The 17,447-nt window shown below is 45.8% G+C and overlaps 1 protein-coding gene across 1 annotated transcript in view; it reads left to right on the top strand.

Moving 5' to 3' along the window:
- PLCG2 (phospholipase C gamma 2) overlaps positions 1-17,447 on the top strand; it is a 138,868-nt gene that overhangs the window by 56,666 nt on the left and 64,755 nt on the right. Inside the window, exons 6-9 of the mRNA XM_019743719.2 lie at positions 9,127-9,211; positions 10,833-10,916; positions 15,211-15,254; positions 16,701-16,773. Coding sequence (XP_019599278.1) covers positions 9,127-9,211; positions 10,833-10,916; positions 15,211-15,254; positions 16,701-16,773 — 286 coding nt within the window. The remainder of the gene's footprint in view (positions 1-9,126; positions 9,212-10,832; positions 10,917-15,210; positions 15,255-16,700; positions 16,774-17,447) is intronic.

The raw sequence follows: 17,447 nt of genomic DNA, 5'->3' as shown, positions 1-17,447 counted from the left end.
TGTCAGGCCAGTGGCCTCCATCACTCATTGGTTTCAGAGTTTGGGGGTGCCTCCATGGTCTCTCTACACACACCTGATGGGATGTAAACATGAAGTGCTGAAAAGTTTAGTAATGTTAACTCAGCCAGCAGCTTACTTCATGTCTGTCTGTCCACCTGCCTTCCCTGCCCTCTGCCTCCTACTCTCCTCCAGCACTCCCTGTGTGGTCCACACCCTGGGCCATGCTCTGGTGTTACAGAGGTAGATCAAATGAGGTCCCCGCATTGGAGGATTTTGTACACACTGGTCTCTTTCAGCCCCAGAGGTGGTGTCTCCTATGAGTGTTTCCTTTCTCCGTGGCTTAGGGGTGACTCACAGTAGAGTTTGGCACAGGGTTAATGGATGGAGCCTCCTGGGCCCTCTCTCCATGCAGTAGTGAGACGAGGTTGTTGATCTGGTTCTGAAGTCTGCTTCTTCGTCTCCTGTTGTCAAGAAATGGAAGCCTCCCTCCAGCTCTCTTGCTCAGAATGAAATCTTGCAAGTCTTTTTAAGGAGATCCATCTTTCCGTCAGCTGGTCTAGAACCTTCAGCAGAGAGGAAGTCTGTTTCTGAATTTGATTCCTTGTTTCTTGCTTACCACCCCCTCTCCCTGACCTCCCTTCCGGTGGGCAGAGTCCTGCTGTCTGTCAACATGTGGAAAAATCCCACCCTACTCGTGGCACTCCGAGGCCCTGAGGGAGTTTCTCAAAAGGAACTCTGACCAAGGTGCCAATGAAAGGGCAACTGACTTCTGTTCTGCCAGGTTCCCCTCCTTTCCTGTCGCCCGCAACTAATCACATTTCCTGAAGGAAAACAAAGGAGCAACAGAAGCAAAGGAAAGACCTAAGGTAGCAGGAGGCGGCCCTGAGCTGGCCCAGCGTGGGCAGTGCCCAATCCCCAGCTGTTTTCCTTGGCCTAAATACCCTGTTTTAATTTCCAACATCTTGGGGACAAAATGGTAGCAGCTGGCATTTGTTGAGAAGTCGCTTTGCAAAGCCACCATGCTGAGCACTTTTCATACTTACAGAATTATGGAATGCTATGGAATGCTCTCAGACTGGTGAGCGAGGTCCCCTTGGATCCATTACATGAGGACGCTGAGGCCAAGAGATGTTAAATAACTTGTCTACAGCAACCTGCCTTATCAGGTGTGGCCCTAGGGTTTGATGCTCACCTGTCACTACTTGATGTTGCCTTTCCTTTTTTTTTTTCTTTTTTTTTTAAATTGTGCTTTTGAAAGCTGGGAAAAGGCAAAATCTTTCCTTCCCCACCATGACCTATGACTAAAAAAGTATTTAGTTTCTTTTATTGTGGTAAAGTATACATAATATTAAAATTTACCATTTTAAGTGCACACTTTTGTGGCATTAAGTACATTCACGTTATTGTGCAACCATCACCACCATCCATCTCCAGAACTCTTTTCGTCTTGTAAAATGGAAACTCTTTCCCCATTAAACCAGAAATCTCCATTTCCTCCACCTCTCAGCCTCTGCTAACTTCTATTCTACTTTCTGTCTCTATGAATCTGACTATTCCACTCACATATAAGTGGAATCGTATAGTATTTGTTCTTTTGTGACCAGCTTATTTTACCAGCTTAATGTCCTCAGGGTTCACCCATGCTGTAGCATGTGTCAAAATTTCTTGCCTTTTTAAGGCTGATTAATATTCCATTGTATGTATATGCCATATTTTGTGGCATCTCAGGTATTTTGTAGAATGTTTCTTAATGTGTGTTGGTCTGATATTTTTGTCATGATTAGACTAGAGAGACGGGTAGCCTGAGGTGGTGGGTGTTTGGGAAGACTATCACAAAGGTGAAGGTCTTTTTCATTGTGTCATATCAGGGGGTGCATGCTCTCAACAGGGCTTATCAATAGTGATATCAACCTTGATCGCCTGGCCAGGGTGGTATTTTCCAGATTTCTCCTTTGTAAAGTCAACCCCACTCCCCGCTCCCCGCCCCACACACTATTCTTTGGGAATACATTATTAAGTTCAGCTCACAATACAGGAGGGGAGGATTAAACTGTTTTCACCCCATGTTAACCCATAAGGACTTACATTTCATTGCAACTCTTCAGGAACGTTATGTCAATGTTTCTCTTAAAATTCAACCAATGAGAATTTGATATTTGGCTTGAAGAGTTGCTTTTTTTTTTTTTTTAATTAGTTTCAGGTGCATAAGACAAAGTAATACTTAGACGTTTATCATTTATGTCCCTCACACTGTGTGAACCCCCCTCCCCCCATCCACTATCCCTCTGACATCACACACAGCCATTACATTTCCACTGTCTCTATTCCTAATGCTGTACTCCGCTTCTTTTAAGTATATACATACATATATATATATATATATATATATATATATATATATATATATATATATATATGTAAAATTATAGTTGGCATTCATTATTGTTCAGCTTCAGCTTCAGGTGTACAGTGCAGGGATCAGGCATCTACATCATCCCTGAGGTGGTCTCCCAAATGGGACAAGTGTCCATCGGATACCCTACAAAATCTTTACAACATTATTGATTACATTCCCCAAATTAATTTTCAAAACCCCGTGACCATCTTGTGGTTACCGACTGTTTTCTAATCCCCTCACCTTCCCCCTTATCCCCACCCCCCTCCCATCTAACAACCCTCAGTTTTTCCTCCATGTTTCCAAAACTGTTTCTGATTAGTTCATTCACTTATTCTTTTCTTTAGATTCCACATATAAGTGAGATCATATGGTATTTGTCTTTCTCTGTCTGACTTATTTCACTTAACGTAATGTTCTCTAGGTCTATCCATGTTGTTGCAAATGGTAAGATTTCTTTCTTTATGGCTGCGTACTACTCCATTGTATAAATGTACCACAGTTTCTTAATCCAGTCGTCTACCGATGGGCATTTTAGTTGTTTCCATGTCTTGGCTATTGTGTATAGTGCTGCAATAAACATAGGAGTGCATAAAGTTTTTTGAATTAGAGTTTTGGATTTCTCTAGATAGATACCTAGGAGTGGAATTGCTGGATCATAAGGTAGTTCCATTTTCAGATTTTTGAGATACCTCCATACTGTTTTCCATAGTGGCTGCACCAATCTGCAATCCCACCAACAGTGCACAAGGGTTCCCTTTTCTCCACATCCGCGCCAGCACTTGCTGTTTGTTGATTTATTGATGCTAGCCATTTTGACTGGGGTGAGGTGGTATCTCACTGTGGTTTTTATTTGCATTTCTCTGATGGTTAGTGAGGTTGAGCATTTTTTCATATGTTTGTTTGCCATCTGTATGTCCTTTTTAGGAAAATGTCTCTTCATGTCCTCTGCCCATTTTTTAATTGGGTTGTTTGTTTTTTTTGGAGTTCTTTAGTTCTAACTGGTTGTTCATTATGATTTCTCTATCCTTCTTTATGTCGTCTCTAAGCTCCTTAAACATTCTTATCATCAGTGTTCTGAACTCTGTCTCTGATAGGTTGGTTACCTCTGTTTCATTTGGTTCCATTTCTGGAGGTTTCTTCTGTTCTTTTATTTGGGACATGTTTCTTTGTTTCCCCATTCTGGCTGACTCTCTGTGTTTGCTTTGATGTATTAGGTAGATCCCCTAGAGTTCTTAGTTCTTGCTGGGTTATCTTACGTAGTATGTGTCCTTTATATTTGACTTGCACTACTTCGTTCTTCTCCTCTGCGTGTGCTCCAAAGGTGACTCTTGTGTTGTGTGTATCGTCCTGTTAAAGAAGATCTTCAATTGCTTTTCGCTTGTGAGTAGGTGGGGTTAACTCCTAGGCTGGCTAGTTGTGAGACTTGGCTCTGCCCACCACAGGGTGTTCTGCTGTGTGAGGGTTGACCGCTTAAATGTGGCTTGGCCTCTATGGGCTCTTGTGCCTGTAAAGAAGCCCCTCTGGGTGTGTCACTTGTAGGTCAAACCTGGTAGTACTCTGGTTTGGTCTGGAGTTGGCCTCTGGGTGTGTTGAATCTTGTACCTCTTAAGCTGGGCACTGGTAGGGCAATTTCAGAACAAAGCAAATCACCAAGCACAACAACAACAAAGAAAAACCAAATACATTCACATGTAAAAACAACCAACAACCCACACTCAACACAGGCAAAGATATCAAAGATATAAAGACAAAACAAAACAAAAAGCAGTGCCAGTCTTGGCTTAAGCCCACCAAGTAATCTCCAGGTTGTCCTCTGCTGTACCAAAGAGTCCTCTGTGTGTTGTGCAGGCAGAGCCGGTCACCTGGTGCCCACAGTGACCTTGGGACTGCAGATTTAGATGCGTGGGGCTGAGGGGTCTGGATGGTAGTTTCTACAAAGCCAGTGCAGTTTCTGCCCTTGCCTGCACATATGCGCACTGAGAGTAGCACCACCAGCCCTGTGTCCAGTTCTCCTGAGTCTTAGGGCACTTCTTCCGTGTGTGTGTGTGTGTGTGTGTGTGTGGTGGGTGGAAGATTTCTGAGCTGCTCAAAGCCCAGAGCTGCGTCTGCTGCCTACTGCTGACCCTGGGAGTGCCTCCACAGTTGTAATTGCCCTGCCCTAGGCAGGCCAGAAAGGGTGGGGGCTGGGGATGGAGGGGTCTTCTTTCTCCCAGCCCAGCCGTGTCACACTCTTCCTGCAGGCCAGAAAAGGTGGTGGCTGGGGGTGGAGGAGTCTCTTCTCTCCTAGCCCAGCAAAAATCACACTCTTCCCAGCCTCTTCCCTGGGTCAGAGCTGCATGCGGGTCTTCCCAGAGCTTGAGCACTAAGGCTCCTCTGTAATCTGACTGTATTCCTCAGTTCAGGGGCCAGTTTAAATCTCTGGAAGGTCAGGGGTAGGATTGGAAGGGGGGGGAGGGCGGGGCCCAGGTATGGAGTTTGTGTCCTTTGTCCTACCTAGGGCCCAACGAGAGGTCTCAGCGGAGGTTATTGCCTCAAATGCTGGATATGCTGCCTCCTCCGTGGGAGAGATCAGCTGTGGGATGCAGGGAAAGAGCCCTCCTCCTGGCTTTTGTGTTCTCTGTTCCGTCCTGGGATCCCCTGCGTCTCTTCAGCTGCGGATGCCAGCCATGTTTCTACAGCCACAGATGCAGGCTGCGTCTCCACTCTGCTCCCTTCCCTCTTCTCCTGCTCGCCCAATTTCGAAGAGTTGCTTTTTGTTTGTCATTTAGTTTGTGCCTTACATTCACATTTTCACAGAATGTGTTCAAAGTGAACCTATGACGTGACCCTCATGGGAAGCATTTTTGGGGTCACTAGAGGATTCTCAGTCTTCATGTCTTGACCGCTCAGTCCCCTCTCTGGTTGATGCATCTGCTTTCTTTAACTCTTACCTTGTTGTAGCTGCTCATGTTGGCGGGTGTTTCTTGAGGTCAGAGATCTGGCTGGTTTGGTCTTACTAGTGTTTGTTGGATGAACAAAACTCCTCCCTTATTCCTAGACACAATGACGGGCAAACAAAATGTTCTAGTTTTAGAAGCTTTCCTTATGACATTTCCAGGCCTGGGGAGAGTGCGTCAAAAGCATGAATGTTTTAACGGTGTAATCTTGGCCAGATTTCCAGAGACCCCACTTTCTGAGCATATTGAGTTTAGTTGTCTCTTTTCTGGGAATTACAGTGGTACCTCGGTTTTCGAACATAATCTGTTCCGGAAGACCTTTCGAGTTCTGAAACGTTCAAAAACCAAGGTGCGGTTTCCCCAAATGCCAAATTAATTAATCCATTAATGCCAAATGGATTAATCCATTCCAGACCTTAAAAATTAACCCCTAAAACTGCAAATTTAGCATGAATTTTACTGTCTAATGATACCATAGATCCATAAAATTTACGGCATTCGTAAACTGAAATGTTCGTCAACGGAGATGTTCGAAAACTGAGGTACCACTGTAGTTCTAAGGTAAGTGCATAAGGTGAAGATTTCTGCAGTCACAACGCCCCTTGAGAAAGCCCCTGCACCTTCTAGGAGGCTCCCTGGAATTGCATTCCTCAGTTTGAGGTTCACAGGAGCCGAGTTCCACAGAGGGTGCAGCAGCCCCAAGGGCTGATAGCAGATTGTCTCCTGGGGACATTTCTTTCCCCCCTTTGTCCCTGGCCCCTTGGCATAGGCTGAATGTACTTCCTATGTTTCTTCAGCCTGGCAGGGCATAGGGAAGAATGAGATGGGCCCTCAGGAGACGATGGGGGCAGGTTGCAGGTGGGAGGTAGGTGTGTAAGTCCAGTTCCCTCCTTCAACAGGAATGCAAATAGCTTTCTTGGGTTAATATCTGTGGCTCTAGCACCTTGGGACCGTCTGGGGGGAGGGGTGCTGTCTCACAGATGTGCACAGCCTCCCTTGCAGACATTCTGTTAAACTAGATGTTCTGGCTGGGGCTCAAGAATTTGCATTTCTAGCAAATTCCCAGCTGATGCTGCTGTTCTAGGGACTTGACTTAGAGAAGCTTCTAGAGCTGCACTGATCAATATGGGGCCACGAGCCACATGTAGCTGTTTAACTAAAATTAGCTAAAATTTAAAATTGAGTTCCTTGGTCACACTAGCCATATTTCCAGTGGCCAGTGGCTACCGCATGGGACAGCCCAGATCTAGAACATTTCCATCATTGTAGAAAGTTCTGGGCAGTGCTGGTTTGAATCTCAGCTCTAACACTTACTGGTTGGATGAATTTGGACAAATTACTTAATTTCCCTGGGCCTTAGTTTCCTAACCTGTAAAAGAGCATTAATAGGGTTGGTGTGAGGATTAAGTGGGTGAGTGCATGAAACGGCTGGGATGGTACCTGGCTTCTAGTAAACACTAACAAATGTTAGTATTGTCATTATTGTTAGAAGAAGCAGGGAGTGGTGGAGGTGTTGGTCCAGACTCAGGGTAGCAGGTAGGTTTCCTGGGGCTGCCCACCTTAGCTGTTTAGTAAAGGCTGCCTGGGCTGCAGTGCTATAGGAACTGGGACTGTGCTACAGTGAGATGGGACGATGTTATGATTGTTTAGTGATGTCTGCCATGAAAGAGGCAGGCCTGTTTGTGGCCCATGGGACAGATCATTTTTTCCATCCCTTCCCAAAAGGATTGCCCTGGTTCCTAATGCACTGTCACCGGTTGATTGTGGAGGAAATAGAATTTGAGATGTGGGTTTGTGTGCAGGATTGGGGAATGCATAGGGGATCCGTTCCTGTGGCAGTGAAGGCAGCAGGGGGAGTTGGGCTGCGATGTAGTCACAAGTGCAGCCTCAGCCCGCTCCAAGGAGAGCTCCTGGGATGGCCCTGCAGAGCTGTCCTGAATTGAGGCCAGAAGGCAGGGCACTCTGACCAGTCACTGAATGCTGGATGCGACCTTGGCTGTGGCACTCTCTTTATCTGATGACAAGTCCTGGACAGGGAGAGGGGGGAAGTTGGGAGTTACTGGTTTCCTACCCTCCAGCAGCTGGGGAATCCTGGCTTGGGGTCATACCGTGCAGCACAGATCTATCTGCCCAGAATGGGGAGTGAGGGAGGGGCGTGGATGAGTGAGTGGAGTGGCGAGATCCCAGCACAGGAGCTCAAGGAAGTTTTTCAGCCCCCCACCTTTACCTGGGGACTCAAGTGCTCCCATCAGGTGGGACTTTCGGAGCAAGTTGGCTTGTATGTCCCATGGCTCAGACTGTCATGCCCCTGGGCCCTGAGTTTGCTCTACTGACCCCCAGGAACGTGCACTGGATCCCAGCCCCCAGTCTCTATTCCTGGATGTGAGAAAGGTTTTTTGGCCCTGTCTCTTCCTGGAAGTTCTGGGTTCCCGAGGGGACTCTGGTTTCTCCCTTGGTTCTAGATAAGTTCCACTGGGCCACCAGCTTGGCCAGACCCTCCCACTGCCTCGTCTTGCAGCACCAACCCCCACCACTCCTTTCCCTTCATCGTGCTCTTCCTGGACACCCCAGGGGCTGGGTCAGAAAGGGGTCTCAGCCATCCTACTCACTTCTCTGCCTGGCCAGTCCCACCCAGCCTGCCAGAGGCCTTTTGTTCCTCTCAGCATCCCTCTGGGAAGCTCTTGGTGCCAACCCGGTAGTGGGGGTGGGGTAGGGAAGCATCTTGCATTTAAAAGGCATTAGGGAGGCTGTTAGAGAGGTCAGAAGCTGGAGTTGGGACACTTGGATGGCCAGGAGTCCCACTTGGTCATCTCCAGTGGCAGCTGCTGAATGTCACATGCTGCTTCCTTTTGGGTGGACTGGCAAAGGCTGAGGTGATAGCGTTGGGGAAACTGGGCCATTTTCTGTCCACTACCTGGGCAGGCTTTCTTCCTTGGCCATGCACAGCCCCTGACCAATCTGATGTCTCCAGAACACAGAAGAGTATTCTCTGCACTCCCTTCCACCATGCCCAGACCACCCTCTATCACTCTGCTGGACACTTGACCCTGCCACCACAAGGGACAGGATCTCATGCCTTTGACCCGCCCCCCACCGAATCCCACCCCTCCCCACCATTCATGCTGTTCCCCGAGAGGCAACAGTCAAACGTGGTGGTTACGGGCAGACCCGGAGGCACACACTCAGGAGGATCTCTGTGATGTAGTCAAGTGACTGTATGTTTTGTGCTTTGATTCAGACCCAGGCTGTGTTGCCACTGAGCTCTGACCTTGAGTAGCGATCCCCCAGTGCCTCCCCGTCATTGCCTGTTCTGAACCCTGGGGGTCGGTAATGCGTACTGTGAGGGGTTAGGTAACATGATTGCCTGGATGGCACCCAGGGCAGCCTGGCTCATCGGAGGTGCTCAAATAAGGTTGGGTCCTTCCCCCTTCCCCTCTTTCACTTTCAGTGACCTCCCCTTGGTTTGAATCCCTGTGACATTTCATATCTGCAGAGGTTATCTGGTCATCTGACACCATCTTCTGCCCACAGTGCATGTCTGATGTGACTACGTCCATGGCCATTTCTGAAAGGTGGAGATCAGCCTTGTGCATCGAGCTGTCCCCCCGTCCCCCCCCCCCCCCCCCGCCTTGAACTGGGTCTCTTGTTCTCAGTTAGTGCTCACTTAACAGCTGTTGGCAGGGTCTCCTCAGAGAGGGCCGCCTGAGGTGGTAGTTCATGGGAGTAGCCAAACCCTCCATTGTTGAAACCCTTCAAGGTTGACAGAGCTGGCGTTTCTCTTTTTTTTTGTAGCATCAGCCTCCGAGAGTTGAAGACTATCTTGCCCATGGTCAACTTCAAAGTGAGCAGTGCCAAGTTCCTCAAAGATAAGTTTGTGGTAAGTTTCACAGCGCGGCCTGGGGCTTTTGTGAACTCAGGGCTTCTTGTGCCTCTCACATGAAGTCCTCTACGTCTTTGAGCTCTGTTGAATGGTGCCCAAGGAAGTTCTTCACCTCCAGATTTGTCTGTTTCAGTCCTGACAAAGGGATCCTGTGAAGATCCTAGGACCACATTCTCAATCCTAGCAGAGGACGTCATTCAAGCAGACCATGTTTATGGAGCTGCTTGACTTGAGATATTTCTACCAGTCCAACTTTCCATCACCATCCTGTAGCCTATTTTCCTTCTAGTAATAGGAATAAATGTGTTTGTTTTGCAAAATATTTTGAAAGATTCCTCATGTAGGTTTCTAGGGAAGTAACATTTTGTATGCTAGTTCTGAAAGGGTAGGTATCAGAGTTGGCTCTTTGCCTTTTCTCTTGCACGCCACCTGTCAAGTCCTCCGACCCACCTCTCCCCTACCCATCCATCCTTCCATCCATCCATCTTCCCCTCCATCCATCCGTCTGTCCATCCATCCATCCATCCTCCCATCTACCCTTCCTCACACCCACCCTTCCTCCCACCCACCCCCTCCTTCCACCCATCATTTAATTTGTTTATGTACTTGTATAATTAAGCTATTGGTAGATCTGGAGCAGGTAAAGTCACTCCAGGAGTGATGGGGTAGAGTAGGTCAGGTGGGGATTTTCCGAGTGGTGTAAGGATGGAGGTGATGTAAAGGCACCCTCTCTGGGCCTCAGAGAGATACCAACTCTTGTCAAAAACCCAACAACACTCCACCCCAGTAACCCCTGATGGAGGATTCACAAGCCCACGTTAATGGCAGCGACAGTCGTAGGATTCCTCAGCTGAAAAAGCTCATTCATTTTCGTACCAATGAGCTTCTGGAAAAGTTAACCCACTTTATGGTTTATGAAGCCATCTTTTGACCTGACCCCAACATTCCCACTTTTTGAATTCCCAATTCAAAAAGTCAAAAACAGAGAAGGGTGGGGATTGAAAGAAAAGAAGAGAGACGGGAGAAGTATATACCATTGAATACCATTTAATCAGAATTTTGTTCTTTATCTAGCCTTTACTGAACAGTCATTAGGTATATGTTATCTGGTTTGGTATCAGGGAAGTCCTAGAAAGGTAGTGGTATTCTCCCATTTTACAGGTGAAGAGACTGAGGTTCTGAAAGGGTCAAGTAAATTGCCTAAAGCCATTAAGCAAGTGAGGGGACAAGCCTTGACCGGAGTTGAGCTCTGTCTAATCTATAACGGCTTCGTTAGTTTCCTTATGCTTCTAAAAACGGGGTATGTATGTACCCTATAAACATGTCTAGATTTGAAATTGTCTTCAGTGTCCCCCAAAGGCTCTTTGAATTCTGGTCGAGACTCTTCCCTTTTGGGGGTCAAGGGAAGGGTCTTACCTCATAGGGTCCCTGGTGGTTGTGTTCTCCAGGCAGATAAATTCAGAAACGTGTGGACAGTTTGGGTTTAGGGGAATGCCCGTTTGAGTTTAGCCAATGTTGTAGAAAAGCTGTTCTATTTCTATAACCAGGGTGGAGGCATTTTTGTGGTGGACACCAAAAATCGTGTGGTCACTTTTTTTTTTTATATATATATTTATAGGAAATAGGCGCACACAAAGATGAACTCAGCTTTGAACAATTCCATCTCTTCTATAAAAAACTTATGTTTGAGCAGCAAAAATCGGTAAGATGATTCTTGAACAAATGATCAAGTGATGTTTTTGTTTCCCCTGTGTTTCAAAGTCCAGCATGTTCCAAAGAAAACTAGAGAAGTGTTTGGTCTCCTTTCTAGTCATGGAAATATGAAGTGGGAATGACAGTGACATACCGTTTTCATCTGTTAGATTGACAAAAGTGTTTAAATGTGATAGAGCTATGGGGAAAATGTGGGGAATTCAGCTAAGGTAGGGATGTGAATGGCTATAAGTCTGATTGGAATTTAATCTGAGTCTATGAAAGTAAAAAAGTTCAGCTAACTCAACTGGAAGGAAATGTATCAAATTATTAACAGTAACGATCTCTGAGGTGAGGGATTGTATGTGTGTGCCTTCTTTTTTATAATTTTACTCTTTTTTTATGAGAGTATATTTTTAAGATAATATGCTCTTGTAAATTTAAAATACATTTGGGCCTGACAGTGACATTTTGGGGACTCTGGTTTAGAGAAATTAAAGCACTGGGACCTAAGAATATATTACCAGCATGTTTATTGTAGCATTACTTATGTGGGCAAAACACCTGGGCACCATCTGAATGCCTCTCAGTAGAGGAATAGCTGGGTAAATTATGGTCCATCCATGCTATGCAGCATTTTACAGCTAATGAAGAATTCTGAGTCAGCTGTGTTTCTTTCGATCTAGAAGGATGTTCATGACATTTTGTGAGGAAAGCCATTCACGCAAGGAGCTAGGTCTGATGTTTTTATAAAAACAAAACAGAATACAGTAATCTGCCTTTATACTGTTTGCATTTTTTTAATGAGCAAGGAGAAAGGTTGAAAGAATGCACACCTCACGTTTAATACTGATTTTATGTGTGTCCGGGAGGGGTTTGGGAAGATGGGCAAGAGAGATAATTACATTTTTCTTTGCACACCTCCATTTCCTTTGACTTGTTCCAAGTAGTTTTATTACTTTTGCGGTAAAAAAAAGTCCCAGAGAACATAAAACTTAAAAAGTGGGGCATTTGGTGTAATACATAGAGCACAGTGCCTAGTGGATGCTGTTACTGTTGGAAAGAGCTTTGCGGGTGGCAAAGGTGGGTCCACAACAGAGCTGTAAGGGAGCAGAGAGTATGTGGGACTTGGAGCCATGTATCATCTGGTTTCTCCAATCAGCTGTGGGATCTTGGGTCAGCCACTGACCACTCCCAGCTTCAGTCATCTCCTCCGTGCAATGGGGGTGGTGATTCCTGCCTCACCCGCCTGAGGACTGAACAAGGGATTAGGGGTTGAGAGTGTATTAAGTATTGAGTGTGAACGTCACTAGAAGACAGTTATAATTGTCTCCTGCATGCAGGCCACAGGGTAAGGCCTCTTGATAAGTACCACTGGTCATGGGAGTTTAAATGTATCTGAGGTAGAGAAATGAGAGAAGCATTTCCTGTCCATTAGCTTGGGGAAAAATACATTATTTTATAGAGTAAAAAAATTCAATTACAGTGTGTTCACTTTTTCACATATATGATAACTAGTTCTTGGTTTGCCAAATAGAACAGAAAGATTGTAGGCTTTGGGAGTTCAAAGACCTGGATTCCAGCCCCAACTTGACTTCTAACTGAGCAAGTCATTTTGGCGAAAGCAGTCTTTTTCTTCCTCATAAAATGGTATTAAATCCGGTCATTGGTTATAAAGTTTAAAACTATATAGCTCCCCTCCCCTCTTTTATATGAAACCTTACAAAAAATAAACCTGCATAAAAGCTCATCAAAATACTTTTTAAGTTAAGAGCTGTAACTTTTATTTATAGTCAGTCCTTGAGAATAATGACAATGTTTTGATGGCAGTGTACCTGTGAAATCCAGAGTAGTGACAATTGCTATCTTGTGCAGTTGACCAGGATTGAGAAAAGCTTGAGTCACTCAAGATAAGTAGTTGCAAATAACAGTTCTTATAATCGATTGCCTTGAAATTTCAGGGTGCTGTCTCATCAGGCAGATGTCAGGCAAAACTTGTGAATAAGGTTTGCATAAGAGCTATTTTACCTGTCAGCACAGGTTAACCCATTGATTGGTCTCCACTGTGACAAAACTCCACAGAAGATATAGTTCAGCCTGCACTTTTCATTATGGTTCTTTTTAAGGCTAATGTGTATGTGTGTTTGAGAAGGAGAAGGGAAAGAAAGAAATTTGAGTCAGATTTCTGCAGAATTCCTGAATCCTCGGGTTACCCTAGATTGTTCAGTTTTTTGGGGAAAAAAGTCTGTACCAGAGGTTGCCCTTTGTGGCCAGAATACCACATTCAGCCTGCATTTGGTTGTATGTGGCCTAGAGGTTTTTAAATTTTTATTTTTCTAATGAATTGCCTATACTTAAAACTTGGAGATTTCATATTAAGTTTCAGGTTTTTCGCTTCTCTTGAAAAAACAAAAAAATCGATATCTGGCTCTATGTGGGTCTTGAATTCCCCATGGTGACATCTGAGTAGAAAGGAAGCAACTTCCCTTTTCTCCCCTCACCCACTTCCCTTTTCTCATATGATTTTGTATAAATCCACCCTTAAATACTTTCACCTAATACCGTGAAATGTTAAGGATTTGATATTGTACCTGCTACCCAGCTGTCTACTGATTTATGTAGTCTACCTGGCCCTAAAAGCTTTTTGGGTTGACAGTGTCTGAGCTCCACCATTGGATGGTATAACTGTCTAGTTTGGCCACAGCACATATTAATTCAGCAACTTGGAATTTGGATAACAAAGCCCCAAGCTCTATAGATAGTTACTGGCCATTTACTTGAGAAACTTCACTGCTCTTATGTAGTTAAATGCCCCCTTCCCCAACTGTTAGCATGTAATTTACTTTCTGAGTCTCAGAGAAAAGCATCAGTTGTGTGCTTTTAGGAGCTCAGCTGGATTTCTTGGACCCCATGGGGAGATACGGTTGTTTATGGTGATTGATAACCCCCAGATCTAAATCTAGGGCGTGGGTTCCTGCTCATGCATAGCTATAGGATTCCAACTTGAAGTTGCCAGCTCTTCTTTGTGCCTAACCACCTGCTTATGTTACTGCTCTCAGAAGCTTCAGGGCTTCCAAAAGATTGGCAGCCGCAGGATGATAAGGAATGTAATTCCATGCATGTCCCCCAGGTGAGGGGCTATACCTCTAACTAGGCTCTAATAACAATATTATGAATACAGATCATCGCTAACATTTCCTAAGTGTGAACTCTATGCTGGACACTGTGTGAGTGTTTGACATACATTTATACAAACCTGTGAGAAAGGTACTGTTATCATCTGCAATTTATAATTGAAGAAACTGAGGCCCAGAGAGGTTAATTGCTGGAGGTCATGCAGCTAGTAAGCAGCAGAGCGAGGGTTTGAGTTCTCCTTTGCCCACCTTCAGTGCCCAGCCATTGATGTTCATTTTTAAAACTTCTGTATTAAAGGGAAATTTCAAACATATACCAGTAGAGATCATAGTATGACAAACCCCCATGTAGCCATCAGCCAGCTTTAGCAGTCATCAACCCATGGCCATCTTATTTCATCGGTGCCCTCACCCACTTCCCTTTTCTCATATGATTTTGTATAAATCCTCCATTAAATACTTTCACCTAATACCCTGCAATGTTAAGGATTTGGTATGTAGCAGTGAGGATATAGGAAAGTCAGTGTGTTCGCTGGTGGGGGTGCCGGTCGGGACAACTGTTTTGAGAGCCACTTGTGGAATCTACCACAGTTCATGCGCACACCCCATGTCCATGTGTTTTCCCATCTAGGAATCTACCCAACAGAAATACTGAAGTGGGCAAAGGTAGATACAATGCCATTTTTTATAACACTCGATATATAATAGCAGGAAATCAATAATATACTATATATTATGGAATACAGTGTGGATTTTCAAAGTAAAGGCAGGACTGTTTGAGGTTGTAGAATAATATATAGAGCTTGAAACAACAGCAAAAAGTTATGATAAAAGATAATTAGACTAATGTCCGTAAAACAAATTCTAGAAGGAAACCTATGGAATTATTAGGAGTGATTGCTTCTCAGGAATGAGATTATGGAAGAGGTGAGGAAGACATCTGCCTTTTGCTTCCTAAGCTTTAGTTCTATTTGAATGTTTACCAGTCACACAAATGACGATGATACTTTTTCAACAGAAAAAAAAAATCTGTTCAGTTGCTGAAATGCGTCACACAAATTACAGTGATCATTTTTTCACCTCCCCCCCAAACCTGTTTATTTGCATTAAGTGGCTTGACTTTTCTAAAGTTCTTATTTGTGCGTGTTTGCCTTCTATTTTCTATTTCAGATTCTTGATGAATTCAAAAAAGATTCCTCCGTGTTCATTTTGGGGTGAGGCTTCTCTTCTGGATTGTTGTTGTTCAGGGTGGTTGTGCCAGGCATTGGTGCCCTTCTGAGTCCTCCCAGCCCAGCCATCTGGCTCCAGGAAGGCCATCTGTGTGGGGTGAGGGTGGGGGTCCCCCTATCAGGGGGTTGGCCATGCTGAGCTTGTGGCATGGATAAACACGAACAGTAGCAACAGGTTTTGTAGAGTGTTGGGAGGGTGGCCCAGAAGGTTCTATGGAGAAGTCTGCATGCTTCAGGACCTTTATTGTGCTCCTAATTCCCCATGTGAGGGGATTTCATTATGAAGTGTTCTGTTTCCCGAGCCTAAGTGCCTGGGAGAAAGGTTTGCCACAGAGTCAAACACTGAGAACACGATTGGCGACGTGCTGACCTGGGCTGGCTTTTCGGAACCAGCCCTCACTGATGTGGACATTCCAGAAATTTTTTCCTCTGTTGCTTTGTAAACCATACTCCAAAATATATATAAAACGAACCTGATTTTTACATAGTATTTTAACGAAAAGATTAGTGTTAGACCATGAAGCTGGTTAGCAAAGAAGGTTAGAAATACACTCATAATGAAACACAATCGACATTTGGGCCCTGAGTGTTTAGTAAGGGAAGAAAGTTTACAGCATGTTTATCTGCTATATTTTAAAAAGCTCTCTCTCCCCACCCCTCTGCAAGTGCTCAGGGAAAAGTACATATTCCCTTGGACAGCTGTGCTTTATAGAAAGTACTTTCCATAGAAACCAGGGTTGCTTGTGCCTGCTAGTGAGGTCCTGGTTTTTTGATATCCACGAACATTCTCTCTACAAGGCCATCTGTCAGCAAGCTGCTGGCCCAGGTAGAGTCTCCTTTTATTCTGAGTGCAGGATTCCCTGGTCTCTAATGGAAAATCCTCCCAACAGGGGGCCTCTGTTCATTCCATGGCCCAGGTCTTACATGTTCCAGCTGGTTCTCCCCATCCTCTCAGAGTATGTGGGGCTTCATCTGGCCCCCACTCCTGCTTCAGAGCACTTGATGGCTCAGCAAACACTGGATTGTGGCTTCCGAGGAGACCCTCTGATGTGGCCCAGTGACTTCTCCAGCTCCCTCTAAATGCTGTCCACATCCAGCCCTACCAAAGCATTTTCTAGGCCCATGCACGTCCGCGCTGTTCTTCCTTCCCCTCTCCCACATCTTCAGCAGTACCACCACTTGGGAACAGCTGAGGGCAGAGTCTAGAGCCTGCCCTCCGAGGCCCTGGCATTCTCTGCATCTTTGTAGGTCAGGGATGTCGCCTAGGTCACATTTGTCTTCCCGTTGGCCAGCCTGCACCTGGCACTGTGGAGGGACTTGGCAGCGTGTCCAGGTGGCAGGCTGCCTGGTTTGCCAGCCTGCTGACTAGGATTACCTCTGGACTGTGGAAATGTGTCCCTGTCTAAACACCCTCTGTTTCCCTGAGGACAGCAACACTGACCGGCCTGACGCCTCTGCTGTTCACCTGCACGACTTCCAGCGGTTTCTCTTACATGAGCAGCAGGTGAGAGAACAACAGGGGGGCGGGGTCTGCAGGGAGCTGCCTGGACAGTATCTTACCTTCTCACCACCTACCTTCACCTGGCCGTCTGTTGTCATGAAACCGTTGTAGTTTCCCTGTCCAACGCCACTTTGGTGTCTTAGACTCGGGGATGAGAACAGCCTCACATTAGCTCCTTTCCAAGGCATAGATTGAGCAAAGGTAAGAGTGAGAGGAATCCAAGGCGGAGTCCTTGGAGTGAGGGCCTGCGGGCAGGTGTGTCGTCACCTGGCTGGCTTCTGCTCCTCCTGGTTCAGTTTAGGTGTCACTTCCCCAGAAAGTCGCCCTTGAGCCTGATGAAGGATGTGACTAAGGTGGGTGAGCCTGCCCGGTCCTCTGGGGGATACAATAGCACAGGTGTCCTTAAGCTGATGACACGTGGGAAGTCTCCGGGTGTTTGCATACGGGCTCCAAGCTGGTGGCAGAGCCTAAGGAGTTCTGTGTTGGGCAGTGGTTTTCCCCTGGGTGGTTTTGCCCCCGAGGGCAATGTGTGGAGATAGGTGTGGTTGCCATGGCGGGGCAGGGGGTGCTAATAGCATGTGACAGGTAGAAGCCAAGGATGCTGCTCCATATCCTAAAATGCACAGGTCAGCCCTCCCACAGCAAGGAATTGCCCGACCCCAAATGTCGTAGTGTCC

This window comes from Rhinolophus sinicus, linkage group LG11 (assembly GCF_036562045.2).
Source record: "Rhinolophus sinicus isolate RSC01 linkage group LG11, ASM3656204v1, whole genome shotgun sequence".
Lineage (NCBI taxonomy): Eukaryota > Metazoa > Chordata > Mammalia > Chiroptera > Rhinolophidae > Rhinolophus > Rhinolophus sinicus.
Note: the sequence above shows the minus strand (reverse complement) of the source record. Positions and strands in the feature narration are given on the sequence as shown.